General features: G+C 55.7%; 1 protein-coding gene across 4 annotated transcripts in view; it reads left to right on the plus strand.

Moving 5' to 3' along the window:
• The first annotated feature begins 4714 nt into the window (after positions 1-4714).
• RHBDF2 (rhomboid 5 homolog 2) overlaps positions 4715-26930 on the plus strand; it is a 30875-nt gene continuing 8659 nt past the window's right edge. The window contains exons 1-4 of one of the 4 annotated variants that reach the window (XM_055242108.2): positions 4715-4843; positions 18192-18389; positions 24940-25110; positions 26620-26741. In XM_055242108.2, coding sequence (XP_055098083.1) covers positions 24961-25110; positions 26620-26741 — 272 coding nt within the window. In that variant the 5' untranslated portion in view covers positions 4715-4843; positions 18192-18389; positions 24940-24960. Of the gene's footprint in view, positions 5261-18191; positions 18390-24939; positions 25111-26532; positions 26742-26930 lie in introns of all 4 variants that reach the window. The other 3 variants (XM_055242109.2, XM_055242107.2, XM_063617127.1) reach the window with 3 other exon arrangements.

A 26930-nucleotide genomic window follows, 5' to 3' on the forward strand; every position in this document is an offset into this window, starting at 1 on the left:
TCCTTTCTCTGGGGCTCCCACCTGGACCCACTGCCGCTGCTGACTCTCCCTGCTGGAGGCCTGGGGGTAAAGGGAGGTAAATCCAGAGCATATATGGAGAGGAAGTCTGGGGGCTTGTGTCAGCTAAATTCCGAAGAGAGGGGATGCCCTTCTCATCCCTCTCTCTACTCTGCTCCCCCAGCCACTCCCCTGGTCCCTCTCACCTGGCCTCCCCACCTTTGCCCAAACCCATCTGTCCTAAGCACAGCCAGAATGGCCCTTCCAAAAGATGGGAATGGTCCACCGGGATGGCTGGAAAGAGTGTGGGTGTGGGGCCCAGCACCCAGCCCTGCTCTGTCTCACCACCTGTGCCTTCTTGGGCACAGTCCTACACTTCTCTGAACCTTGACAAGGAAGTCAGCATTCAGCATCCTCTCAGCTCACTGCAGCCTCCACCTCCCAGGTTCAAGCGATTCTCCTGCCTCAGCCTCCCAAGTAGCTGGGATTACAGGCACGCACAATTATGCCCAGCTAATTTTTGTATTTTTAGTAGAGATGGGGGTTCCACCACGTTGGCCAGGTGGGCCTCGAATTCCTGACCTCAAGTGATCCAACGACTTGGCCTCCCAAAGTGCTGGGATTACAGGTGTGAGCCACCACACCCGGTCCACTCATGTTCTAAAAATGAAAAAATCTAAACATAGACCCCTAATATTTTACTCCCACGGACAAATACCAGGGCATCCTTCAAATGTGTGTTGTTGGAGCTTTTCTGAGTTTGCTAACTCATGGCTTCGAGACCCTCTGCCCTTTTCTTCCGAGGGTCACAAAGTAAGTCTTGAGGGGGTCTCAGGGTGTGCACTTCCCAGGGTGGGTCCGTCTCTGGGGCACGTTCTCCTGCCTTCCTCTCACTCAGTACTCACTGAGGACCGAAGCTTCTCAATGTCAAACTCTGTCGCTGGTCTTAATTTCACAGCAGCCTCAGTGTCCTCATCTGTAAAGCCTGACCTGCCTAACTGCAGAATTGTTGTCAAGATTTAAAAAATAAAATAGGCTGGGTGCAGTGGCTCATGCCTGTAAACCCAGCACTGTGGGAGGCTGAGGCGGGAAGATCGCTTGAGTTCAGGAGTTCAAGACCAGCCTGGGCAACATAGTGAGACCTCCATCTCTACAAACAATAAAGCAAAATTAGCCAGGTGTGGTGGCCTGTAGTCCCAGCTACTCAGGAGATGGAGGTGGGAGGATCACTTGAGCCCAGGAGGTCGAGGCTACGGTGATTCCCATTGTACCACTGCACTCCAGCCTGGGTGACAGAGCAAAATAACTGCCTCAAAAAATAATAATAGGCCGGGCGCAGTGGCTCCCCACACCTGTAATCCCAGTGCTTTGGGAGGCCGAGGCGGGCGGATCATGAGGTCAGGAGATCGAGACCATCCTGGCCAATATGGTGAAACCCCATCTCTACTAAAAATACAAAAAAAAGGCCAGGCGCAGTGGCTCACACCTGTAATCCCAGCACTTTGGGAGGCAGAGGCAGGAGGATCGCCTGAGGTTGAGACTTCGAGACCAGCCTGACTAACATGGAGAAACCCCATCTCTACTAAAAAAAATACAAAATTAGCCAGGTTTGGTGGCAAACGCCTGTAATCCCAGCTACTTGGGAGGCTGAGGCAGGAGAATCGCTTGAACCCGAGAGGCGGAGGTTGTGGCGAGCCGAGATTGTGCCATTGCACTCCAGCCCGGGCAACAAGAGAGAAACTCTGTCTCAAAAAAAAAAAAAAAAAAATTAGCTGGGTGTGGCGGCGCATGCCTGTAATCCCAGCTGCTCGGGAAACTGAGGCACGAGAATTGCTTGAACCCAGCAGGCGGAGGTTGCAGTGAGTGGAGATTGTGCCACTACACTCCAGCCTGGCGACAGAGCGAAACTTCGTTTCAAAAATAAATAAATAAATAAATAAATAAATAAATAAATAAATAAATAAATAATAAATGAAATAGTGTCTGTGAAAGCATGTTTTAAAGGAGGCTACACAAGCAGAAAATATGAGGGTGCAATTTCCTAGTTGAAAAATGCCTCATGGCTCCCCCTTGCTTACAGAATAAAGTAAAAACCCTTATCTGGACACACAGCAGGCTCCACCCTGAGGCCCCCCTGACTCCCCAGGCTTCTCCTGTCCCCCTCCTCACACAGCCTACGATGTAGCCAAGCCGATCTCAGATCACTGCAATCTTTGCCTCCCAGGTTCAAGCAATTCTCCTGCCTCAGCCTCCCGAGCAGCTGGGATTACAAGGCATGCGCCACCACGCCTGGCTAATTTTGTATTTTTAGTAGAGATGGGGTTTCTCCATGTTGGTCAGGCTGGTCTCAAACTCCCGACCTCAGGTGATCCGCTCGCCTCAGCCTCTCAAAGTGCTGGTATTACAGGAGTGAGCCACTGCGCCCAGCCGACAGTGTTTTTCTTTACGTTATAAAAGTAAAATATGCAAAGTGTAATCCCACCACTTTGGGAGGCCAAAGCAGGATCACTTGAATCCAGGAGTCTGAGGCCAGCCTGAGCCCCCCGCCCCCACCATCTCTACAAAAAAAAAAAAAAAATTTAATTAGCCAGGAAGGATGGCGTGCACCTATAGACCCAGCTACTCAGGAGGCTAAAGTGGGAGGATCACTTGAGCCCCAGAGGTCGAGGCTGCAATAAGCCATGAGTATACTGTACTCCAGCCTGGGTGACACCAAAACCCTGTCTCAAAACAGAAACAAAGAGTCTAGACAGTGTTTCTCTTTAAGCTATGTAAGTAATATACGCACATGATACAAAATGAAAAAGCAAGTGCCTCTCTCCCACTAAACCCCTGCAGGGTTACTCCACAAATATCCTTCCAGAAAGTTTTTGTGGATCTACCAACATATATATGTCTGTTCTATTTAAATTTAGGTAAGTGGGATTATACTAAACATGCAGCTTGCTTTTTTTTAACTTACTATAAGTTGGAGATAATTCCTTTATCAGTACATGCATAGCTGCCTCATTGCCTTTAACAGCTGCTTGACATCAACACAAAATATTCCCCTGGCCAATTTAACATTCTTCCCTCTCTGGCCTCACAGGTGCGTGTTGCTGCAGCCAAGGCTGTGATCAGCATCCCTGCACCTATGTGGCCGGGCAGCATGCCATGTTTGCATGGGACAAATCCCTGACACCAGCTTAAGCACCACCATGAATCCCTCCCCTCCTGGGGACTCCTACAGAGCTTCCAGTAGAGCTCCAGGAGAGAGGACCCAGCTCGGGCATTTGCAGCAGCATTTGTTAGAGTCTAAAGTCAGATCACGACTGAGTTTAAAGCCCAGCTGCTCCCCTCACATCGCCCTCTGCCCCAGTTTTCTCATCCCTAAAATGGGGATGATCATAATGGTACCCACTTCATAGACCTGTACTGCAGATTATACAGACTAAAGCACTTTGGAATGGCTAGCTGCTCTCACCCTTCCTGTTACAGTACTGAGTTCCAACGTCTCCCCGTAGAATGCTGGCACTTTGTGGGCAGACCCTGGTTTTGTTCCTCTCTGCACATAACCCCAGAATGCGCTGATTGCAAAATAAATGGTCCCTTACATTTGTTATTAAGAGCAACCCCCACCCCAGCTTTGGCCCACTCCCCCTCCTTCCAGCCTGTGCCCTCCTCATGGCCGCAGAGCTGGGGAGGAGAGATGCATCTCTCAGGATAATCCCCAGCAGCCAGGGGCTCCCCACCTCCACCCAGGTCAGCAATAAACACCAGAGTCCTTGGGTTGGGGGGGCAGGGTGGCTCAGGAGCTCTCTAAGGGCCAGAGGTTTTGCCTTGGCCCTGACACCCCCACCCCCACCCCTCCAAGCCTGAGTCTCTTCAAACTCTGCTCCTCCTGGCCTGGCCAGGCCTCCTGGAGTGGGACGGGCGAGATGATAAGCGCTGGGGCTGAGAACGGGGCCTCCAGACCTTGGAGTTCGGTCCTAGCTGCCCTGGCCAAGGTTTTGTTTGTCTAGTCCCAAGAGGCAGGGCCTTGGAGTCCAGGAAAGAGAGAAGGAACCACCTGGGCAGACAGACCCAAGCCAAGAGGCCAGGTGTCGCCAGCGTCCCCAATCTCCAGTCTGGCTCTGGCCCGCACGGCAGCTGGAAGGGCCAGAGCTGGATGGGTTCTGTCAATGCTTCTACGGAGTGTGTAGGGGGGTGGCAGGAGTCACAAATGTTGGCCTTAGCTGCAGGGCAAATGCAGATAGGACCTCCACGGAGTGCCCTTTCCCAACCCAAGGGCACAGCAGAGCTAGGGGAGAGGCCTCAGGGTCCAGGAGGGAGAGGAGGTGTTCAGGCCCAGCTTCCCGGATAGAGTGTGACTACAGACTAAAAGGGTCAAGGGAACAAGCCCACTTGGCCTGAGGATGAGGGCGCTGGAGGAAGGGGAGGGGAGATTCGGTGCTTTTTCTTGAGGGAGACGGGCGACTTGAAGACGCCAATCCAGACCTAGATGACGTGTTAGGTCTGGGGTGGAGTGAGGAAGCCAAGAGGGAAAGGACGGCGCCCTGAAGAGACCAGCTCGGGCGAAAACGGGGCTCTGCCCAGGCGGGGACCCAGCTGGGTGGAAGGCGGAGGCGGGAACCCAGGAAGCAGTCAGAGCAAAGGCTGCGTCCAGGCCCCGCCCCCCCGGAGCCCGGCCCCGCCCCCCCGGAGCCCGGCCCCGCCCCCCCGGAGCCCGGCCCCGCCCCCCGCCCGCCCGCCCGCGCGCAGGTAGGGAAGAGGCGGAGCGCCGCCGCCCCGCCCCCGAGGAGCCACCGCCCAGCCGCTCGCAGGCGCCGCACAGAGCTGCGTCCCGGGGACTTGGGGCCGCAGGGAGGTGAGCGCGGGGCGACGACCGGGGCAGGGCTCACGGCCGCCCAGCCGCAGGCCCCGGAAGGGTCCCGAGGTTGTGCCCAAGCCTGCCCTAGAGCGGTGGTGCGCGGCCAGGGAGGGTGCCCAGTGCCCGGTGCCCGCCCTGCGGAGCGCCTGGGTCCCACGTGGGCTCGGCTGGAGGCCCGGGCTGGCTCGAACGGCGCCGGCGGGGCCGCTGGACCCGGTCTGCTGGCCCCCGGGGCTCGGCTTGGACAGGACGCCTAAGGGGTCCCTGGGCGACGGGGCGCCAGATGTAGGGGCAAGACGATTGGGCAGAGGTTTAAACCTCCGGAGGAAGAGAGGAGACTGCGCAGGGCAGTCCCGCCTGCGTCCCAGAAGTGCCTGCAGTTCAGACCCTTCTCTCCCCTCCACTTTCTCCCGGGTGAGCACCGGGCGGACCGGGGCCGAAGTTTGTTGGTTGAGCCAGCCAAGGTGGAAACAGGTGCGGGGGTGGGGATGAGGGAGCCGGACTCACACAGCAGGGCTGGACCGGAGCTCAGAAATTGGACCCAGGAGTCCTGACTTCTGGATGGAGGGGCTGGGGAGGGTTGGCCCTGGGCTTGCCTTTTACCTATTTGGCCCCTTTGATGTTCTCCCAGGGCATTGGGATAGAGACGGGTAAGTCCCCTAGGGTACAGACCCCGCCCCACTCCCACGCCAGGGCGCAAAGGAAGCCTAGGTTTTGGCCCTGCCCCATTCCATGAAAGATTAACGGAGGGGGCTCTAGGGTTGGAGCTACTGAGAGGGTGGCAGCGGGTGTGTCTGAGGAGCAGAAGGCGGAGGGGGGGGGAGCTGACCCCACGTGGGGAGAGGCTGCTGTTGCCTGGGTGGCTGGCATCAGGCCCCCAGTGTGTGCCATTTGCTGGTAAAATAATGAGACCAGCATCTGTCTTATTCGACCATCACTGTCTGTAGGGCAGGGAGTGGAAAGGGGGGCGTGTTTTAGAGCTGTAGTTCTCAACCAGGGGCGACTTTGCCTGCCATGGGATATTTGGCAATGTTGGAGTCATTTTGGGTGTCACACACTTGAGAGGGGAAGTGAGTGTTGTTGTTACTGGCAGGTAGTGGGTAGAGGCCAGGGACGCTACCAGACATCTTCAGGGCACAGGACAGCCCGCACAACGAGGAATTATCCAGCCCAAGGTGCTGTGCTGTGCTGAGGCTGAGAAACCCTGCGCAGCAGCTGGTCCATCAGGTTCCTTCTCAATGATGCTCCCTCACTGGGGAAACTACCTCAGTTTTCCCGAGTGGTTAGGGGAGGAACTTGGAATAAACCTGAATGAGATAAGGGGTAAGGCAGTGTGAGGGCAGTGTGAGGGCACTTATTCCCCTCGCAAGAGTCCTCCTTTGGTGCCGTGAGCCACCGCCTTTCCCAATCTCCACTGTCCCTGCAGGAAGCTGGTCTGGGTGCTGTGGGGGAGGGGTCGGGAACAGGGGACCCCCTCGCAGTCCAGGCCTGGAGTGCTTAACCCCAGGGCAGTCTCCCAGGAAGGCTGGGCGGAGGCAGCCCTTGAGCTCAAATATCCCTGGGCTGGGAGGGCGGGCAGAGGGCAAGCTCTCTTCCCATAGATTTTCCCAAAGCTGATTGCTGAGGCTGGCATGATTGCCTGATACCATGTGACCTGCTGGAATTTCTCCTTCTGAACTCACCTAACTTGTCCAATTATGTACACCTTTTGAAAGTGACATCCAAGGAGTATCAGGGCTCCTAATTCCTGGGGGCTCCCCAGGCTGCTTTTCTCCTGCAATAAAGAGGGCACCCTGGGTTAGCTGACGAGCCCTGGAGTGGGCCCAGCTGCTGATGGGGTGGGGGCACCCCTGCCCGTGGTGTTAGCTGAGCAGAGGTGAGAGATGGGAGACATCAAAGCACAGGCCAGGCGGCCCCCCAGTAGGGATGACTCAGAGTTGTTTGTATTGGGCTGGAGGAATGTACTTCCAGTTTTCTGGCAACAAGGAGGGGTGGCTGGCATGGTGGGAGAGGATCGGATGAAGCAGCCACGTCTGTACCCAGGAGCTGGGGCCACCTCGCTGCCCTCCCTCCCTGTTTTCTTTCAGTAGCCATTATACCCATGCTGTTCACTTCTGGACCCAGCCTTCTTGCCTGGGAACCCTAGTGGAGGTTTCGAGCTTGGGTTCTTTTTGTTGGTGTTGGTGGGTTTTGTTTTTTTTTGTTTTGTTTTGTTTTTTTGGTCTCTTGACTGTAAAAGGCCGAAGTGAAACTCCCACCTTCTCATTTGCACAAAAAACAAAAGTGGCCTCCATTGCTGTGAGCCTCTCAAGGGACAGGGCTGAGCACCCAGACTTGTACAAAGTTGTTCAGGAAGTCAGCAGTGGAGCTCGGGTGTGAACCCAGGTGCCCACCCTCAGGCCCCGCCCAAGAGCCCCACGAACAAACCCTCAGTGACTCTTACCTGTCTATACCTGGTGTAGACACACACACACACACACACACAGGCACACACACACACACAGGCACACATACACACAGGCAGGCACACACAGACACACACACACACACACACTCACTCTCTTTCTCTTCAGCCCAGAAGAGGGCTTTTGTTCCTGTAAGAGGAGGAATAAATCACACTACAAATGCTTTGGGTGACACACTTGGGGCCCGAGTCCTGCTCTGGGGTCAGTGGTGCTGTTTTTCCTGTGGCCTCAGCTCTGGATCCTGTGGTGGCCTCTCCACCAAGGTTTCTGTCCTCCTTGCTGTGTAAACTCTTCCCCAGACAAGGTGACAGATGACAGCAGAAGTCAAGGAGCTGTGCACGCCTGCCTGTGAATGTCCGAGTGGCATAGCTCAGCTGCCTGGTGCTTCCCTTTGGGCCTGGCCCCTGCCTGCCGCTGGCACAGCACAGGGAAGACGTGTGCCCTCCTGGCTGCCTCTCCCCCTCCACACTCTCCTCAGATCTCTGTGCTTCGCACTCTGGAGCAGGCCTCGGCGCTGCCCGTCTGCCCCAGGGGGTTTCCAGAGTGAGCTCAGGCATCTGCACCGGCTGGGCTGCGCTGGCTGTCGGAAGCAGCTCCCAGTTTCCTATTCAGCTGAGCCAGGCTGGGGGAGGAGTGGTGGGGACGTCTGCGCCTGCCCAAGTACCGGCTGACCTCGGCTGTGGTGGTGGCTAGGCAGGGACAGCTCTCAGGGCATGGGCGGCTTCACAGGGAAACCAAGCCTGCCTGGAACATCGTTTTGCCTCCCAGGAGACCTGGATGGGTGTACAGAAAAACACACCTTCGGGGAAGTACAAAGCGCCACCGTGTCCACAACCCCTCCTTCAGCAAATGTATCCGGGCGCCCAGCTGGGATTGTTTGTGGTCCAAAAGCTACTGGAAGGCAGTTCCAGCCCCAGTGCCCGGCTCCTCCAGGAAAGTGGTTTCAGCCAGGTGGGCAGCGCAGGAGGTGGGCCAGAGACACTGGAGTGTGAGGGGAACCTTGTGACCAGCAGAAAAGGATGGAGGAGGATTCCAAACTTCAGGAGCTGGGCCAACGTCCAGGGGCTGCCGGGCACAGTCGTCCATGTGTGTGCTCAGTAGGATGGGTTCACTTAATTAGTCTGTGCCTCAGTTTCCCCAGCTGCGCAGTGGGGTCACTAACAGTAATCTACCTGGAGGGTCGTGTGAGGTGAGGACTCCCATGGTGAAGGTGTGCAGCCTTCAGTGCAGTGCCCGGCCATGGCAGGAGCAGTGAGGGGAGCCATCGTGATAATGGTGTTAGGGTGGCTTCAGGTAGGGGCGTGGCTGCCGGTCCATGAGACAGACTTGGGAGATGGCCAAGGCCCTGCCTCATGGGCTGTCAAGGACTAGATGGGAACATGCATATGGAGCAGTGGCACTGTTGTTATTGTTATTCTGTAGGAGTGGCTGTGTCTGGGGTAGGGGGACCTCAGTGCCTTGGTGGCCAAGGGAAGCGAGGGTGGGTTTCCATCTGGGCATGAACTGCTGACCTCTGCCTGGGGGTTTTCCTGGCCTGCCAGTGTGTGCGTGTGTGTGGGGGGGCAGGTCATGGAGTTGGTGCCCCTCAGCTGTGCTTTCCCTGGCGTAGGTTCCTGGGGCTGGGAGCAGGGTACAGCTGCCTCAAGTCTTGGTTTTCTCCTCTGCCTCACCCGTGTGGCCCTCAACCCTGTGCCAGCAGGTGCTGCGGGGTGGCTTCCTGCCCCGGTCTCTGGCAAGAAACCCTTTTCCCTCTCCCAGTGGGTCTCCCCAGGTTGTCAGCTCCGTGTAGCCGTAAGAAGATCTGGGGCCGGGCGTGGTGGCTCACGCCTGTAATCCCAGCACTTTGGGAGGCTGAAGCAGGCAGTCACAAGGTCAGGAGATCGGGACCATCCTGGCTAACATGGTGAAACCCCGTCTCTACTAAAAATACAAAAAAAATTAGCCGGGTGTGGTGGCATGCGCCTATAGTCCCAGCTGCTCAGGAGGCTGAGGCAGGAGAATCGCTTGAACCCAGAAGGCAGAGCTTGCAGTGAGCCGAACTCACACCACTGCACTCCAGCCTGGGCAGCAGAGCGAGACTCCATCTCAAAAAAAAAAGAAAAAAAAAAGAGATCTGGAACAGGAGGGTTGAGGATCTGCTGTGGGGTTTGGAGTGTGAACAGGACTTTGAACCCCGGCCTAAGCCTCTTTTGACCTTGCCAGCCCGTGAGGATGACAGCCGCCTCTCCCCCTCAGCCTCAACTAAATGAGATCATGTTTGTAAAAGTCCTTTGCAAGCCAAGCAGTGCTGCCCAGGCAGTTAGGTGCTGTCCCTTCTTCATGAATCAAAGGCCTTTGCACGTGGGACTCACCCCAGCACCCCAAACACTCAGAGTCCTCACCCGTTCTTTTTCCCCTGCCCCTCACCAGTTCCAGGGCGGCAGGAGGCTGCAGAGTGTGGAGGTTAAGAGCGCGGGGACCCTGGCTGGGGTTGTAGCCCCAGCACTCCCTAACTGTGGGACCTTGGACAGGTGACTTCATCTCTCTGAGCCTCTGTTTCCCCACCTGTCGAATAGAGATCTGTCCCCTGTGGGGCTCATGGCTCAGATAGGGACTAAGTGAGCAATGGTGGCAGAGCTCAGCCAGGAATAATAGAAGCTTCCAACTGGGCGTTGGGTGTGTGCCAGGCACTGTCCATTCATATCTGCTGTCATCTTCCCTGGCTCCCTCCGTGGTGGGGCGTCACCCCATCTCACAGCAGAGGAAGCAGGCTCTGCAGCACCCACTTGCCCAAAGTCTCCCAGCAGGTAGGTGGCCAAGGCAGGTTTGAGTCCTATCTCTGGCCCCTTATCCCTCCTCATTCCTCAGCAAGAGAGCTCCACGCTGCCCCAGAGCAAGGTGCGGGCCATGAGCAGGTGGCTTTGCAGGCCTGCTTGGGACGAGCAACCTGGTGGGCTGGTGTCCAAGTGTCCTGAAACCCTGGCAGCCACTGGGGCTAGGGCCAGCCTCTTCCCCGCGAAGCAGGGAACCCCAGGGCAAAGTTCTGGGAAATCAGGTTTATTAGTTCCTTAATGACTGTTTACAAGCCCAGAAGTGTCTGCCTGGCATTTTCCCTCCCTGCTGAGGGGCTCCATGCAGCCAGAGGCAGAACTGGGCCTCCAGAAGCGCTCTGGCTCTGAGTGTGTTGAGGTGAGGGCCCAGGGACGCTGTCAGCTCCCTGGGCTCTGCATGCTCACACCCAGCCAGTCCAGGCCTATTTCTGGCTGGGTGACGCTGGGCAAGGTGCTTACCTCTCTGTACAATAGGTGAGACCTTGTACCTTAGCTGAGCTGTTCCTGGGGTGAGCCCTCGTTCATGGTGACAAAGTCACATAGATCTTAGACCCTGGGAGGATACTAGCATCTTATGCCTACACAAACGGAGGCTCAGAGGTGTTAAGTGGCTTGCCCAAGATCGCACAGCGGTGAGAGATGGGCCTATGACTCTGTCTTCTGCCATCAGGCCAGATTTTCACTGTCTGGAGGCAGGTGGAAATCGGGTGGGCTCCTACTTTATAAGCCCAGGACAGAGCCCTGTCTGTGTACATGGGACAGTCACAAATGGACATGGCCTGGTCACACCTTAGTGTCAAAGAGCCTCCAGCAGGAGTGAAAGGGACCTCTCACACAGACCCCAGGCTGCGTCCCACCCTGCCCCAACCGCTGGGCTTGTGCTGGACCGCCGCTGCTTCCAAGGGCCCGTGAAAACCCGGCTGCTGGGACGCAGAGAGGCGGACTTTCATGAACGTTTGCAGCAAAGGGCAGTTCCCACAGAGCCTGCGTTGCTGTGGCACTGTGTGGTGCACACCCCACCCTGGAAACCCTCCAGTGTCCTGGTGTGTGACCCCAAATGGACAGGGCCTTTTGGGCCCCAGGGGCCACTTCTGACTCCTCCCCTTCACAACGATGCTGAGGGAGCAGGAGAACTGGGGTCCGGCTGCTGTGCATGCCCCTTCCCTTCATTGCCCCAAAGCCTGCAGTCCAGCCCCAGGCTCGGGAGCTGCTGCCTCTTCCCTGGGATGTGGAAGGCACTTCATCCCTGCCCAGCTGCTGCCACTTGCCTGCCTCCATCAGCAGCTTTGTTTTGTTTTGTTTGTGTGTTTTTTGAGATGGAGTCTCGCTCTGTCGCCCAGGCTGGAGTGCAGTGGCGTGATCTCGGCTCACTTCAACCTCCGCCTCCCAGGTTCAAGCGATTCTCCTGCCTCAGCCTCCTGAGTAGCTGGGATTACAGGCACCCGCCACCACGCCTGGCTAATTTTTGTATTTTTAGTAGAGATGGGGTTTTACCATGTTGGCCAGGATGGTCTAGAACTCCTGACCTCGGGTGATCTGCCCACATCAGCCTCCTAAGGTGCTGGGATTACAGGTGTGAGCCACTGTTCCCAGCCTCCACCAGCAGCTTTTGAAATCCAGAAATTTCCAGGGGAGGGCACTGTGGTGGGTGGGGCCCAGCGCTGTGTCCAGCTCAAGAGGCCTGGCTGCACTGCCACCTCCTTTGATGCCCACCCCTGTGTCTTGCCAGCAGCTGCTGCATCTTGGGCTTCGGGGATGCAGGGCTCCAGCACCCCTAGCTCAGCCTGCTTCCTGGACCAGGAACCCCAGCAGAGGAGGGGGCATTTGTATCTCTGCCATCCCTGCTGGCAACTGGTCCTGAGAAAGCCCAGATGGTGGGTGCAGGGGGGCGTCAGGGGCTGCACCACCCCAAGAACATGACCTGTCATCCCCCAGCCCCCCACAACACACACACGCAGGTTCACACCTCACACCCTGATCTTGGTGGCTCCCTGGAGCGCAGCGCCCGCTTCCCGTGTCTGTGGTTGGCTTATGACGCCCCAGCCACTCTAACCGGGTTAAGGGGAGCCCAGAGCCTGGGGCCTGATAGGAAAAAGCCCAGAGAAGTCAGGGGATGGTCAAGCCCCTGAACCTGCCCCTGGGGGTTCTTGATCTTCTGAACTGAGTTTGAGGCAAGCCCTGGAGGGGTGAGGAGGAGAAAGAAACAGCTCTCTGGACCAGGACCCGCTGTTCGTGGGATGTGTGGGGAGGTGTGTGAACCCACAGGCCGTTTTGTTTCTCTCCATCAGTGGCTGTGGGCTGAAGCGTGTACCGGCGGAGTGGGTCGAGATCGTGTCTGCGCCCACTTGCCACCAGCTCCGGCCTCTGGGGAGGTGGTGCTGAGAGGGAGGGAGAGCGGCTCCTGTTTGGCGCCTGGAGACAGACAGCTGGGTGTCCCACCCTCAGAGTCCCCAGCCCCCTCTCCCCTCTGCTAACTGCCGGTGGAGCTCACGCCGCAGCTCATGCCACACCTGCCCTCCTGTTTTGCCTCTCATGACTCTCCCCAAATGCTGCCCCCAGCCCCCAGCCAGCCTTCTTGCCACTTTCCTGCCCTTTACTCTTGCCCCTTCTACCTCTTGCCAGGGCAAGGAAGTATGCAGGGCAGCGTCTCTGGCTACGTGAGGCCCAGCTTGGGAATGCATGGGGAGGTGTGAGGACAGCTGTGCCATGAGCTGTCCTTCCGGGCCTCTGGGGCTGGAGAAACCCCGGGGTCAGCAGAACCACGGGTTTTGCTGGGGATTGCACAGTGGGTGAGGCCCAGCTTCCTCTTTGCAGCTTTCTAAAAATGCCCTGGTTCCCAGCAGGGCCACAGGCAGGGAAAATGAGTTTCAGTTTCTGTGGCAGGGAAGCTGGGGAGAGAAGCAGTTTCCTCGTCCCCAGCCCTCACCCTAGCATCCTGTGATTCAACCGGGAAGACGTGGCCCCAAGCCTCCCACCGCCCTCCTTCTGTCCTGACTGCCCACTCCCAGGGACACCAGGTGACTCGCCTCGCCCACCCACAGCTCCGGAGCCAGGCTGGAAGCAGCTTCCCGCCCAGGGGGTGGTTTCTCCACATCCTCTCTTCAGGCGGCTTGAGCCCCCTAAACTTCCTGGTCATATCAAGTGGCTAATAATGGTCTCCCTCTTTCCTGTCTGGAGGGGAGGGGGCTGCTTACTTCTTATCCATTTCTGGCCCCTCGCAGACTCAGCCCTTGCATCAAGCCTCCGCCTGTTTCCCTGTGGGCTGCACCTGCCACGCTCTCCCTGCCCTGCCCCATAAAGCCCATAGAGCCCAGGGTTTGTGGGGACTGCACCCTTCATTAGCAAGACTCGGCGCCTCTAGAAACCCACTTGTGTGGGGGTGGGGAGTGCAGGGAGATTGGTGGCACCAGGTGGAGAGAGACAGGGAACTGCACCTGGGGGAGCTGGGAGGGGCAGTAGGCTGGGCCCCCGTGGAGGAGTGTGGCTTGTACAGTCCGCATGTTGGGGGACCCTTGCACCCTGCCTGGGCTGGCTGGTGGAGCTCTATTGGGGACCTCCCTGGGGGTGGCCTTGCTTACCCAGCTGTGCGGGACAGGCTTGGTTGGGAGTGCCCGGCCCCACCCTTTGTGGGGAAACCGGATTCTCTGGGCAGCAGTGGTAAATAGTGTCTGAGTCTGCGTTTTGTTGGATGTGTCTGAGGTCCGCTGCTGCTAGCTGGGTTATGCTATCTCCAAAGCTATCTGCAGTGGGGGAGGCCCTGCGTCTGGGCAGGGGAGGGTGCAGAGGCCTTAACCCATGGGACCTGGGAGTGATCTGAACTCTGCACTTCACTTATTCTCAGGATTTCCCCTGCCCCACCCTAAAGGTGGAGGAAATAGAGTCTGTCCCACCCTAAGCCCCAGCCCTTTCCCCACGTCCCTTTGGCATCTCCCAGCTGAGCTGGGGGTGAAGGCCCTTCTCTGGGGTTGGCCACAGCCGGGATCTGGCTGGGCAGGTGGCAGTGTTCCGCCTGTGGGCTGGGTGCGGAGGCGGGCCCGGGGGTCTTAGAGAGAGAGCAGTGGATGTGACTGCGGGCCAGGAGGAAGCCTGGTCCCAGGATGTCACCATTTCCCCTGCAGTGAGCAAGCATTTCTAGGGCTCGGAGATAAGTGCTGGGTGGGGCAGCTCCAACTCTCCAGCACTTTTTTCTGTCTGGTTCCTGCCATCTGGACTTGAGCCATGCTGAAGGCCAGAGTGGGTCTGACAGTCCCCACTCCTTTCCCTGCTGAGCCCCAAGGAAGGGGCTGGGCTTTTGCACGCCCACCCCAACTTCTGCACAACTTGGAGGCAGTTGATCTCAATGGTGGCAAGTGGCTGGTGCAAAGTCATGCTTTCATACTCCATGTTTAGGCTTCATGGGTGTCAAAGCTGGGCCGTGACCTCGTCGCATTCCCTCAGAGAAGGGAACTGAGGCCCGAGGGTGGAGCTGCTCTCAGGCCGCTGCCCAGGCCTCTTGTGCTCTGCGGTTCAGATGGCACTCCCGATGCCAGGCTCCTGCCCAGGAAGACATGCCCACACGCCCTGGCCCTGTCTCTGCTGTCTGGTGTCAGGCCACCTCTCTTCGGGACCCCCCCCCCCCGCCACCGATTGCCCTGGGGCTGACCAAGCTCTCCTCTCCCTCAGTGTTGGGTTTTGGGAGCCTCTCTCATCAGGAGGTTGGCACAGATGCCAGCCATGCAGCAGATCCTGGGCGGGGGTCTCGGCTGGGATGGCCTGGCCTTGGGACAGGGAGGCTGGCTGGGCAGAACCCTAGAACCAAAAGTGGTGCCTGTGGGGAGTCTAGCGGGGAGGTCCACTGGACACTTGTCCTGGCACAGCATGCAGCGTCCTCCACCCTGGCCCTGCCGTGGGCGCGGAGAAAGCCGGGCAGGAGCTCTCAGTGGAGCCCTCCAAAGGGGGCTGCTTCCTGGACCAGCTGCAGGATGGGGGAAACCACTTCTGCCCAGGGCTGACATGGACTGACTGACCACCCCCAGCCCCACCCTCTCACTAGTTTCCCACTCAGTTAGCCATCGATGAGGGCTCACTGGGTGCAGGATCCCGGGCTGCCCGGGGTTGGGTAGGAGACTCCTACACGTTGATAAATCCGCGAGATGCTGGAGAGAGCAGGCAATAAAGTGTTTGATTCTCTCTGGAGGTGACATTTTACTTTCCTAGTAGGGCTTGGCCAGGCAGGCAAGGTGGAGCCTGGTGTGTCAGGTGCAGTGCTTCAGATGAGGTGAGAGCTTGGGGATGGCACAGGGATGTGGTTTGTCTGGTGAGGGTGTGGCAGGGAGGGCAGGCCTGAAGGGACCTCCAGGGAGGTGTGATCAGATCTGAGTTCCAGAAAGATCCTACCTGCTTGGCAACCTTAACTGAGCTGGAGTCTGGAGTCCCCACCCTTGCACCTGGCTGCTTCCACTGCTTGCCTGCCATCCCCCAGTGCCAGTTCCCCAGGGCGGTGCCCTCCCCATGCCCTCTTGGTGTACCCTGGTCCCAAAGGAGGCCAAGCTATGAACTTTTCTTGCAGAGGCCCCAGGTGAGGCTGTTGTCTTGGAGCTGTCCCCGGAGCAGGCTCAGGACGAGGGGACCTACCCACAGCTTCAACTGAGTGGGGTCCCGGTGTGGCTGCCAGGGCTCCTTGGCACCAACCCAGCCCAGTGGGTTGATCTCTGAGGACCTTGTCATACTCGGCCGGGCAGTCTGCCCTGGGGGATGGGGTCAGGACTCTCCAGCACTTGGGGATGGAAAGAGGTGAAGCTAGCGCTGCTGGACTAGCCTTAAAGAAGCGGGAGACATCCTAGCTCCGCCTCAAGATTTCTCCTCTGCACCCAGCATTCTGCTCCCCAAATGTCCCAAATATGCAGGGGGTCAAGGAACATTGCTCAATGGAATCAATGGGGAGCGTGGGCTACTCCGCAGCCTCTGCTTTGCCCCATAGCAGCCCGTTAGGCACCTCTGGGGACCCCCAGGCCTCTGAGGAGCTTGGTTTGGAAAGCGCTGGAATGCTGGACCAAGTTCCCTCTCTGGATCCCTGAGGGGGGGGTCTTCTAGCCCCAGTCTTAGGGCAAGAGGGAGCCCGTCCCCTAGGAGCCCCCAGGCCCTGGAGCCAGACATCGGGCGTCCTAGCTACACCCTTTCCTGGCTATGTGAGCTTGAGCAAGTTACTGAACCCATCTACAGAATGGAAGAGACGCTAACATCTCCCTGGCAGGTGTTTTGAAGGGTAATGTGTGTGAAGGGCCAAACAAGGCCCGGCACAGTTAAGGACTTAATCCTGCCCGGCCTCGGGAGGGCTTCCGGCATCTTGGGGTTCCCCTCAAAGGAGGGCCTGGGCAGGACTTCTTAAAAACAAACAGGTTGCTGGGCGCGGTGGCTCACGCCTGTAATCCCAGCACTTTGGGAGGCTGAGGCAGGCGGATCATGAGGTCAGGGGATCCTGGCTAACACAGTGAAACCCCGTCTCTACTAAAAATACGAAAAGTTAGCAGGGCGCGGTGGCGGGCGCCTGTAGTCCCAGATACTCAGGAGGCTGAGGCAGGAGAATGGTGTGAACCCGGGAGGCGGAGCTTGAAGTGAGCTGAGATCGTGCCACTGCGCTCCAGCCTGGGTGACAGAGCAAGACTCCATCTCAAAAAAAACAGGAATGCCCCTGGGTTTCGTGCTTTAAAATGGTTGATTTTATGTTGTGTGGCTTTTAAGTTCAATAAATTACCAATCAAAGCAACAAAACACTTCCAGATCATTTGAACTTTGCCTTAAGTATCAGAAGGCAGCTAGTAATTCCTAGACTTTGAATGTTAAATATGTGGGGTTCTTTTGTTTTGTTTTGTTTTGTTTTGAGACGGAGTCTTGCTCTGTCACCCAGGCTGGAGTGCAGTGGCGCGATCTCAGCTCACTGCAACCTCCGCCTCCCGGGTTCAAGTAATTCTCCTGCCTCAGCCTCCCGAGTAGCTGGGATTACAGGCATGTGCCACCACACCCAGCTAATTATTTTGTTGTTTTTGGTTTTGGTTTTGAGACAGAGTCTCGCACTGTCGTCTGGGCTGAAGTGCAATGGCGCGATCTCGGCTCACTGCAACCTCCGCCTCCCATGTTTAAGTGATTCTCCTGCCTCAGCCTCCTGAGTAGCTGGGATTACAGGTGCCCACCAGCACACCTGGCTACTTTTTTGTATTTTTAGTAGAGATGGGGTTTCACTATGTTGACCAGACTGGTCTCGAACTCCTGACCTTGTGATCCACCCTCAGCCTCCCAAAGTGCTGGGATTACAGGCATGAGCCACTGCACCCAGCCCCGGCTAATTTTTGTATTCTTAGTGGAGACGGGGTTTCACTATGTTGGCCAGGCTGGTCTCGAACTCTTGACCTCATGATTCCCCCACCTTGGCCACCCAAAGTGCTGGGATTACAGGCGTGGCCCCTGCACCCGGCCCAAAAATATGTGGCTTTGTTTGTTTTTTGAGACAGAGTCTCCCTCTGTCACCCAGGCTGGAGTGTAATGGCACAATCTCGGCTCACTGCAACCTCCACCTCCCAGGTTCAAGCAATTCCCCTGCCTCAACCTCCCGAGTAGCTGGGACTAAAGGCGTGCACCACCATGCCCAGCTAATTTTTGTATTTTTAGTAGAGATGGGTTTTTACCATGTTGGCCAGGCTGATCTCGAACTCCTGACCTCAGGTGATTCACCTGCCTCAGCCCCCCAAAGTGCTGGGATTACAGATGTGAGCTACTGCACCTGGCCGAAAATTAAATGTTTCTGTACTGTTCAAGAAATCTTGAGAAAAATAACAGGGGCCATCTTGACTTTAATGTCCTGCTCCAATCAGGTTCCCAGACCAGAGGACTGTTGTTAGGTGATTGGCTGTAAACACCCTGAGGCCAGTGCCCCTCGCTGCTTGGCACTCGGAGATGCCTGATTAGCACCTTTAATCCCTTACCAGTGAGGCAGGTGGAATTGGCCCCATTTTACAGATGGGGAGACTGAGGTGAGGAAGGTTAAAGCACTCAGTGGTGGGCATGCCCCCTGGAGCCGGCCCTCCTTTCTTCCAGCTGCGAGTACCCAGGAAGCTGCACTGTGTGGCCTGGAGCCGTCTATCTGTCCTTCCAGCCACCTGTCTGTCCGACCACCCTTCCACAGACTGAGGCTTGACGCGGGAGCAACTGTACAGAGCAAGGAGAAGACAAGAACATGCTCTAAAGCCCTTCACAGCAAGACCCAGGAAGCCGCGGGCAAACTCAGACTCGAAGGTAGGAAGCTGGGCGGCCGGGTGGCTGGACCCAGGGCACTGGCTGCTGTGCCCACGTCCAAATACCTCCTGCGGGGCCCGTGCTCTCTGTCTGAACAGCAGTGGACAGTGAATGAAGAAAGTCAATTCAGGGAGCGAGAGGGAGGAATAAGGGCAGGGAAGGGACGGGTGCGGTGGCTCACGCCTGTAATCCCAGCATTTTGGGAGGCCGAGGTGAGTGGATCACCTGAGGTCAGGAGTTCGAGACTGGCCGGCCAACATGGCAAAACCCCATCTCTACTAAAAAGACAAAAAAAAATTAGCTGGGCGTGGTGGCGTGCACCTGTAGTCCCAGCTACTTGGGAGGCTGAGGCAGGAGAATCGCTCGAACCTGGGAGGCAGAGGTTGCAGTGAGCCGAGATCATGCCACTGCACTCCAGCCTGGGCTACAGAGTGAGACTCTGTCTCAAAAAAAAAAAAAAAAAATTGCCAGCACCCTGGCTCACACCTGTAATCCGAGCACTTTGGGAGGCCGAGGCGGGTGGAGGTTGGGAGTTTTAGACCAGCCTGACCAACATGGAGAAACCCAGTCTCTACTAAAAAGTACAAAATTAGCTGGGCATGGTGGTGCATGCCTGTAATCTCAGCTACTCGGGAGGCTGAGGCAGGAGAATTGCTTGAACCCAGGAGGCGGAGGCTGCAGTGAACCAAGATCGTGCCATTGCACTCCAGCCTGGGCAACAAGAACGAAACTCTGTCTCAAAAAAAAAAAAAGAAGGCAGGAAGGGAGGTAGGACTGGCACTGCTCAAGGTGGGGCAGGAGGGCACTTGAAGGCACTGCTCAAGGTGGGGCAGGAGGGCACTTGAACCACAACCAGGAGGCTGAGAAGAGCCAGCCCCTCCTCTGTATGATGGTCTGGGACAGAGTGACTGGCTTGGACAGAGGCCCAACATTATGGAGCACCTGTTTCATTGAGAGAGAATTCATTCACACACCAGTCGATTCACCCATTTAAAGTGTACCATCAGTGTTTTTATTTATTTATTTGTATTTTGAGACAGGGTCTCACTCTGTTACCCAGGCTGGAGTGCTGTGGCGCGATCACGGCTCACTGCAGCCTCGACCTTCCTAGCTCAAGTCATCCTTCTACCTCAGGCTCCTGAGTAGCTGGGACTATACGCATGCACCACCTTATCTGGCTAATTTTTTAATTTTTTTGTACAGATGGGATCTCACTATGTTGCTCAGGCTGGTCTTGAACTTCTGGGTTCAAGTGATCTTCCTGCTTCAATCTCTCAAATTGCTGGGATTACAGGCGTGAACCACCGCTCCCAACCTTCAGTGGTTTTGATATATTCACAGAGGCTGGGCACGGTGGCTCACACCTGTAATCTCAGCACTTTGAGAGGCTGAAGCAAACTTGAGGTCAGGAGTTCGAGACTAGCCTGGCCAACATGGTGAAACCCCATCTCTACTAAAGATACAAAAATTACCCAGGCGTGGTGGCTTGCACCTGTAGTCCCAGCTACTTGGGAGGCTGAGGCAGGAGAATTGCTTCAACCCAGGAAGCAGAGGTTGGCAGTGAGCCAAAATCGCACCACTGCGCTCTAGCCTGGGTGACAGAGCAAGATTCTGTCTCAAAAAATATGTGTGTGTGTGTGTGTGTGTGTGTGTGTGTGTGTGGGTGTGTGTGTGTACATATATATACATATTCACAGAATCGTGCCACTATCACCACAGTTTTAGATTGCTTTCATCACCCCCTAAAGAAAGCCTGCGCCCTTTAGCTGTCACCCCCCACCCAGTCCCCACCTTCCCAGTCCTAAGAACCACTACCCTGCTTCTGTCTGTAGATTTCCCTGTTCTATTCTGAGCTTTCATATGAATGGACTCATGCAGAGGTGGCCATCGTGACTGGCTCCTGTCCCTGGACACAATGTTCTCAAAGCTCGTCCATGTTGTAGCTTTGTTAGGACTTCCTTCCTTTCGTGGCTGAAGGATGCTCCATTGTGTGGCTCAACCACATGTTATATTTGTGCCTACATCTGCTGACGGGCTCTTGTGCTGTTTCCCTGCTCGGTCTCTGCAGAGCCATGCTGCCGGGCACTTCCTGTCCAGGTTTCTGTGTGGACACAGTGCTTCAGTGTGTGAAGCCATCTGCTCATTTTTTGTTGTTGTTTGAGACGGAGTCTCACTCTGTCGCCCAGGCTGGAGTGCAGTGGCGAGATCTCGGCTCACTGTAACCGCCCCCCTGTCCCAGGTTCAAGTGATTCTCCTGCCTCAGTCTCCTGAATAGCTGGGACTACAGGTGCCCACCACCATACCCGGCTTTTTTTCTTTTTTCTTTTTGAGACAGAGTTTTGCTGTTGTTGCCCAGGCTGGAGTACAATGGTGAGATTTCGGCTCACCGCTAACTCCACCTCCCAGGTTCAAGCGATTCTCCTGCCTCAGCCTCCCAAGTAACTGGGATTACAGGGATGCGCCACCACACCTGGCTGTTTTTTTTTATTTTTAATAGAGATAGGCTTTCTCCATGTTGGTCAGGCTGGTCTCGAACTCCCAACCTCAGGTGATCCACCCACCTCAGCCTCCCAAAATGCTGAGATGACAGGCATGAGCCACTGTGCCCAGTGACATCATCCACTCATTTGCTCCTCTAGACGCTTCTCTGGGGAGGAACCGTTACTCTGCCCCTTATACGGGTCAGGACTTGGGTGATGAGTTGTCGGGTGACTCACCCGACAGCAAATGCAAGACTGTGGGCCCAGTATGTGCCACGGGCTCCATTGCTTTCGATCACGAACCTCACCCCCGGCAAAGCTTGGCGAGTTTGATACAATGAGGGGCCCAGAAAGGCTGGGTCAGGGGTAAGCAAGGGCACAGAAAGAGATGAAGAGAGGGCCTGGAAGTCCCAGTGAGACGTTTGGACTTTGGGTGAGAACAGGAAATCCTGGGAGAGAGTTGAGCAGGGAAGTGACAGGTGTGATCTGTGCTTTTGGGAGGTGACCTCAGCTGCAGTGCAGAGAATGATCAGTCTCAGGGGGCTTGAGGCAGCAGGTAGAGGAATTGAGAGAATGGAGTGAGCCTCCAGGTCAGGAGATGGCAGAGGTGAGGTAGAGATGGAGGAGGAGGACAGGTTCAGATTCCACATGGCTGCTGTCTCACCGACCCGTGCATCCCACGCCTCAGCCCACACACGCCCTTGGCTGAAGGCTCCCAGGGAGATGGGTATGGAGTCCCTGGCTTCGTACAAGGTGAGGAAAAACAAAACTTGCCCAGGAACCTTGGGATGTGAAGGAGAGGAAACAGCTGGGGGGTTTTATTTTTATTTTTATTTTATTTTTGAGACAAAGTTTCGCTCTTGTTGCCCAGGCTGGAGTGCAATGGTGCAATCTCGGCTCACTGCAACCTCTGCCTCCCGGGTTCAAGCAATTCTCCTACCTCCGCCTCCCGAGTAGCTGGGATTACAGACATGCGCCACCACACCCAGCTAATTTTTTGTATTTTTAGTAGAGATGGGGTTTCTCCGTGTTGGTCAGGCTGGTCTCGAACTCCTGACCTCAGGTGATCTGCCCACCTCGGCCTCCCAAAGTGCTGGGATTACGGGCGTGAGCCACCACGCCCGGCCACAGCTGGGGGTTTTAACAAGAAGACGGTCATGGGCAGAGCAAGAGATGAAACAAAGAGAATGAAACAGGCAGAGGGTGTTAATTCTGGTGGAGTCAGAGGGGAATTGGGGACTGACGGCACATGCACAGGAAAGCCCCAGATGGGGTACTGGGCAACAGCCACTGAAATTCGGGATGTACTTACCCTTCAACCCAGCCATTCTGCTTCCAGAACTTGCTCTTGTTAATACCTAAACAAGCACACGCGGTGTATGCAAGGGTGTTAGTTGCAACATCAGACCCATTTCTCAAATTCCGGAAACATCCTAAATAACCAGCAATCGGGACTTAAGTAAATCTTGGTGCATTCCCTCTATGAAAGCTTTGCATTCATCAGAAAAGACAAGAGGCCTAGGACCAGGCGTAGTGGCTCACACCTGTAATCCCAGCACTTTGGGAGGCCGAGGCAGGTGGATCACCTGAGGTCAGGAGTTCAAGACGAGCCTGACCAACATGGAGAAACCCCATCTCTACTAAAAATACAAAATTAGCCGGGCATGGTGGCACATGCCTGTAATCCGAGCTTCTCGGGAGGCTGAGGCAGGAGAATCACTTGAACCTGGGAGGCGAAGTTTGCGGTGAGCCGAGATCGCCCCACTGCACTCCAATCTAGGTGACAGAATGAGACCCCATCTGAAAAAAAAAAAAGTAGATCTGTCTGTATGTGTTTACAGGGAAAGATGTCTACAATGCAGGTAAAATGATAGAGTGTGGGCCGGGCATGGTGGCTGACGCCTATAACCTCAGCTACTCGGGAGGCTGAGGCAGAATTGCTTGAACCTGGGAGGCGGAGGGTGCAATGAGCCAAGATCACACCACTGCACTCCAGCCTGGACAACAGAGTGAGACCCTGTCTCAAAGAAAAAAGATACGTGTAAAATTTTGAAGTATGTAGTTCCAGGCCCAGAGAGGCCTTCCAGAGGCTGGGTGGGGGGAAGGGTGGGTCACGTGCTCATGTTCTGTTTTATAGAATTCTGAATTTTTTTTTCTTTTTTGTTGAGATGGAGTCTCACACTGTCACCCAGGCTGGAGTGCAGTGACGCGATCTCAGCTCACTGCAACCTCTGCCTCCTGGGTTCAAGCAATTCTCCTGCTTCAGCCTCCCGAGTAGCTGGGACTACAGGCGCCCGCCACCACGCTGGCTAATTTTTTGTATTTTTAGTAGAGAAGGGGTTTCACTGTGTTGGCCAGGCTGGTCTCAAACTCCTGACCTCGTGATCCACCCGCCTCGGCCTCCTAAAGTGTTGGGATTGCAGGCATAAGCCACCGCGCCCAGCTGAATTTTTTTTTTCTTTGAGACAGAGTCTCACTCTGTCACCCAGGCTGGAGTGCAATGGTATGACCTTGGCTCACAGCAATCTCTGCCTCTCGGGTTCAAGTGATTCTCCTGCCTCAGCCTCCCGAGTAGCTGGAACTACAGGAATGAGGCACTATGCCTGGCTAATTTTTGTATTTTAGTAGAGATGGAGTTTCACTATGTTGGCCAGGCTAGTCTCGAACTCCTGGCCTCAAGTGATCCATCTACCTCGACCTTCCAAAGTGTTGGGATTGTAGGTGTAAGCCACCACACCCGGCTGTGTGATTTCTTTTTTTTTCAATGAGAATATACCACTCTTATTGTTAAACAGTGTTCTCACTATGGGGAAAAAAGTGCCAGACAGGTGGCAGTTTCAGTTATCTTTTTTTTTTTTGAGACCATTTTCTCACTCTCGCCCAGGCTGGAGCGCAGTGGCATGATCTTGGCTCACTGCAACCTCTGCCTCCTGGGTTCAAGCAACTCTCGTGCCTCAGCCTCCCAAGTAGCTGGGATTATAGGCATGTGCCACCACACCTGGCTCATTTTGTATTTTTAGTAGAGATGGGGTTTTACCATGTTGGCCAGGCTGGTCTCAAACTCCTGACCTCAGGTGATCCACCTGCCTCAGCCTCCCAAAGTGCTGGGATTACAGGCGAGAGCCACACGCCCAGCCGGTTTTAGTTATCTTTGAAAAATGAACTGGGGCTGGGCACAGTGAGCTTGCACCTGTAATCCCAGCACTTGGGAGGCCGAGGAAGGCAGATGGCTTAAGCCCAGGAGTTCCAGACCAGCCTGGCTAACATGGAGAGACCCCCACCTCTACAGAAAAAAGACAAGAAAAATAAACTGGGTGGCCTTGGGGGACAGGGACCAGCATGGTAGGCTTCTCATCTCTCCGCCCACCTCGGCCTCCCAAAGTGCTGGTATTACAGGCGTGAGCCACCGTCCCTCGCCCGCATCTTCATGCTCTTTTCAGGGTTTGGTTCTTGCCTCAAGTGGAGAGATCAGAAATTGAATGAGGTAGTAAGTTGAGGACCTCCCAGACCCATATGGTGCAGGATGCAAATGATTGTCAGAAATAGACCTCACTTCAACCACTGTGCCTGAGGTTCAGCCTGGTTCAGGCTGGGTTTAGTCCCCAGGGATGGTTTGTTTTTGGGTGTGTGTGTGTGTATGTGTGTGTGTGTGTGTGTTTTCAGACAGAGTCTTGCTCTGTCGCCAGGCTGGAGTGCAGTGGTGTGATCTCAGCTCACTGCAACCTCTGCCTCCTGGGTTCAAGCCATCCTGCCTCAGCCTCCCGAGTAGCTGGGATTACAGGCACGCGCCACCATGCCCAGCTAATTTTTTGTATTTTTAGTAGAGACGGGATTTCACCATGTTGGCCAGGATGGTCTCGATCTCCTGACCTCGTGATCCACCCTCCTCGGCCTCCCAAACTGCTGGGATTACAGGCATGAGCCACCGCGCCCAGCCGCCCAGAGATGTTTGAACCAACTTTAGGCAGGTTGGTTCTTGGTCTGGGCTGCATGCCCTGGCATCAGGGTCCTGACATCACGCCACCCCACACCACCACCTCCCACCACTGCTCTCCCGGTCTCCATTCCAGCCCTCCCGCCTCCCGCCCACAATGGCCTCTGCTGACAAGAATGGCGGGAGCGTGCCCTCTGTGTCCAGCAGCCGCCTGCAGAGCCGGAAGCCACCCAACCTCTCCATCACCATCCCGCCACCCGAGAAAGAGACCCAGGCCCCTGGCGAGCAGGACAGCATGCTGTCTGAGGTAAGGGGGCTGGCCTGGGGGCTCACTGTTCTGCCATAGGCAACAGATGTGCCCACATGACACTTTCTGGACAGTTTCACTTCCCAGAGGGGCTCCTTCCTGAGCCGCAGCTGCTGCCTGTGCAGCCCGTGACTCAGGCCCCACCCCCTCCTTCCTGGGCCCGAAATATCACAGGGAGTAAGGCCGGGAACCGCGCTCGCTCTCATCGTGGTCAGAGGCACATAGGAAGGGCCAGCCCCAAGAAAGTGCTTGCTGGTAACCCTGGGGCCCTGGCTGTTTTCGTTTCACCCCCTAGGCCTGGACTCTCAGTCTCTCTTCTGAGAGTTGGGGGCTTTCTTTGACATGGGTGAGCAGGGGACGGTGTCTCCCTGGCATCAGCAGCCCGCCTAGGCAGTGCCCGCTTCCTTTGGGAGGATGAGAACAAATCAGTGTTTCTGACTGTCTGGTCTAGTGCCCCATAAAGAGTTCATTGAAAACGGGCTTGTAGCAGCGTGGGCTTGCTGCACAGCCTGGAGTATAAAGAGAAGCGATATTAACGCCCCCGTTCACCCGAGAGCTCTGCAGAAGACACAGCAGCGGGCAGGAGCGTCATGGCGCAGAGGGAAGGGACTGGATGGGGAGTTAGGAAAACACACGCTGGCCTTGACAGAGAAAAGTTAGACAATGGCGATTTTAAATTCAGAATAAGGCTGGGCGCGGTCGCGTCATGCCTGTAATCTCATCACTTTGGGAGGCTGAGGCAGCCAGATCACTTGAGCCCGGGAGTCGGAGACCAGACTAGACAACATAGCAAGACTCTGTCTCTGCAAAAAAAAAAAAAAAAAAAAAAAAAAAAGAGCTGGGTGTGGTGGCACATGCCTGTGATCCCAGCTACTTAGGACACTGAGGTAGAAGGCTTGCTTGAGCCTGGGAGGTTGAGGCTCCAGTGAGCTATGATGGTGCCACTGCCCTCCAACCTGGGCAACAGAGCAAGACTCTGTCCCAAAAAATATATATATAGGCCGGGCATGGTAGCTCACACCCGTAATCCCAGCACTTTGGGAGGCCGAGGCGGGCAGATAACTTGAGGTCAGGCAGGAGTTCGAGACCAGCCTGGCCAACATGGTGAAACCCCGTCTCTACTAAAATACAAAAATTAGCCGGGTGTGGTGGTGCATGCCTATAGTCCCAGCTACTCAGGAGGCTGAGACAGAAGAATCTCTTGAACCTGGGAGGCGGAGGTTGCAGTGAGTCGAGATCATACCACTGCACTCCAGCCTGGACAATACAGCAAGACTCCATCTCAAAAAAAAAAAAAAAAATATATATATATATGTATATACATACATATACACACACACACACACACACACACATATATATATATATATTTCCAAATGAAAGCAAATTGGGGCATAAATCGGGGTTGAGGTTTGTTCTCAGGGTTTTCAGAATGGGAGGCTAAAGAAAAGCCAACCCAGGACGTGGGCTGCACACACCACCGCCTGCCCTCCCTCCTTCCTCCCCAAGAGGAAAAACCCAGCCTACTTGAAGAGCGTCAGCCTCCAGGAGCCGCACAGCCGATGGCAGGAGAGCTCAGAGAAGCGCCCCGGCTTCCGCCGCCAGGCCTCACTGTCCCAGAGCATCCGCAAGTGAGCCTCCCTACACCCAAGCCCAGCACCCCCCACCCAGCAACCTGTGGATTCTTGGGGCCTGGACATTATTGGGCCTGGTCCCTGTGTCCCCTCTCTGGAAGGAGGAGGCCGGCATTAATGAGCAATGTCTCCCTGCAGCCTAATATCATGGGATAGATGGGGAAATGGGTATGTGTTTTGCGGAAT

The sequence above is a fragment of the Symphalangus syndactylus genome, chromosome 14 (assembly GCF_028878055.3).
Source record: "Symphalangus syndactylus isolate Jambi chromosome 14, NHGRI_mSymSyn1-v2.1_pri, whole genome shotgun sequence".
Classification (NCBI taxonomy): Eukaryota; Metazoa; Chordata; class Mammalia; order Primates; family Hylobatidae; genus Symphalangus; species Symphalangus syndactylus.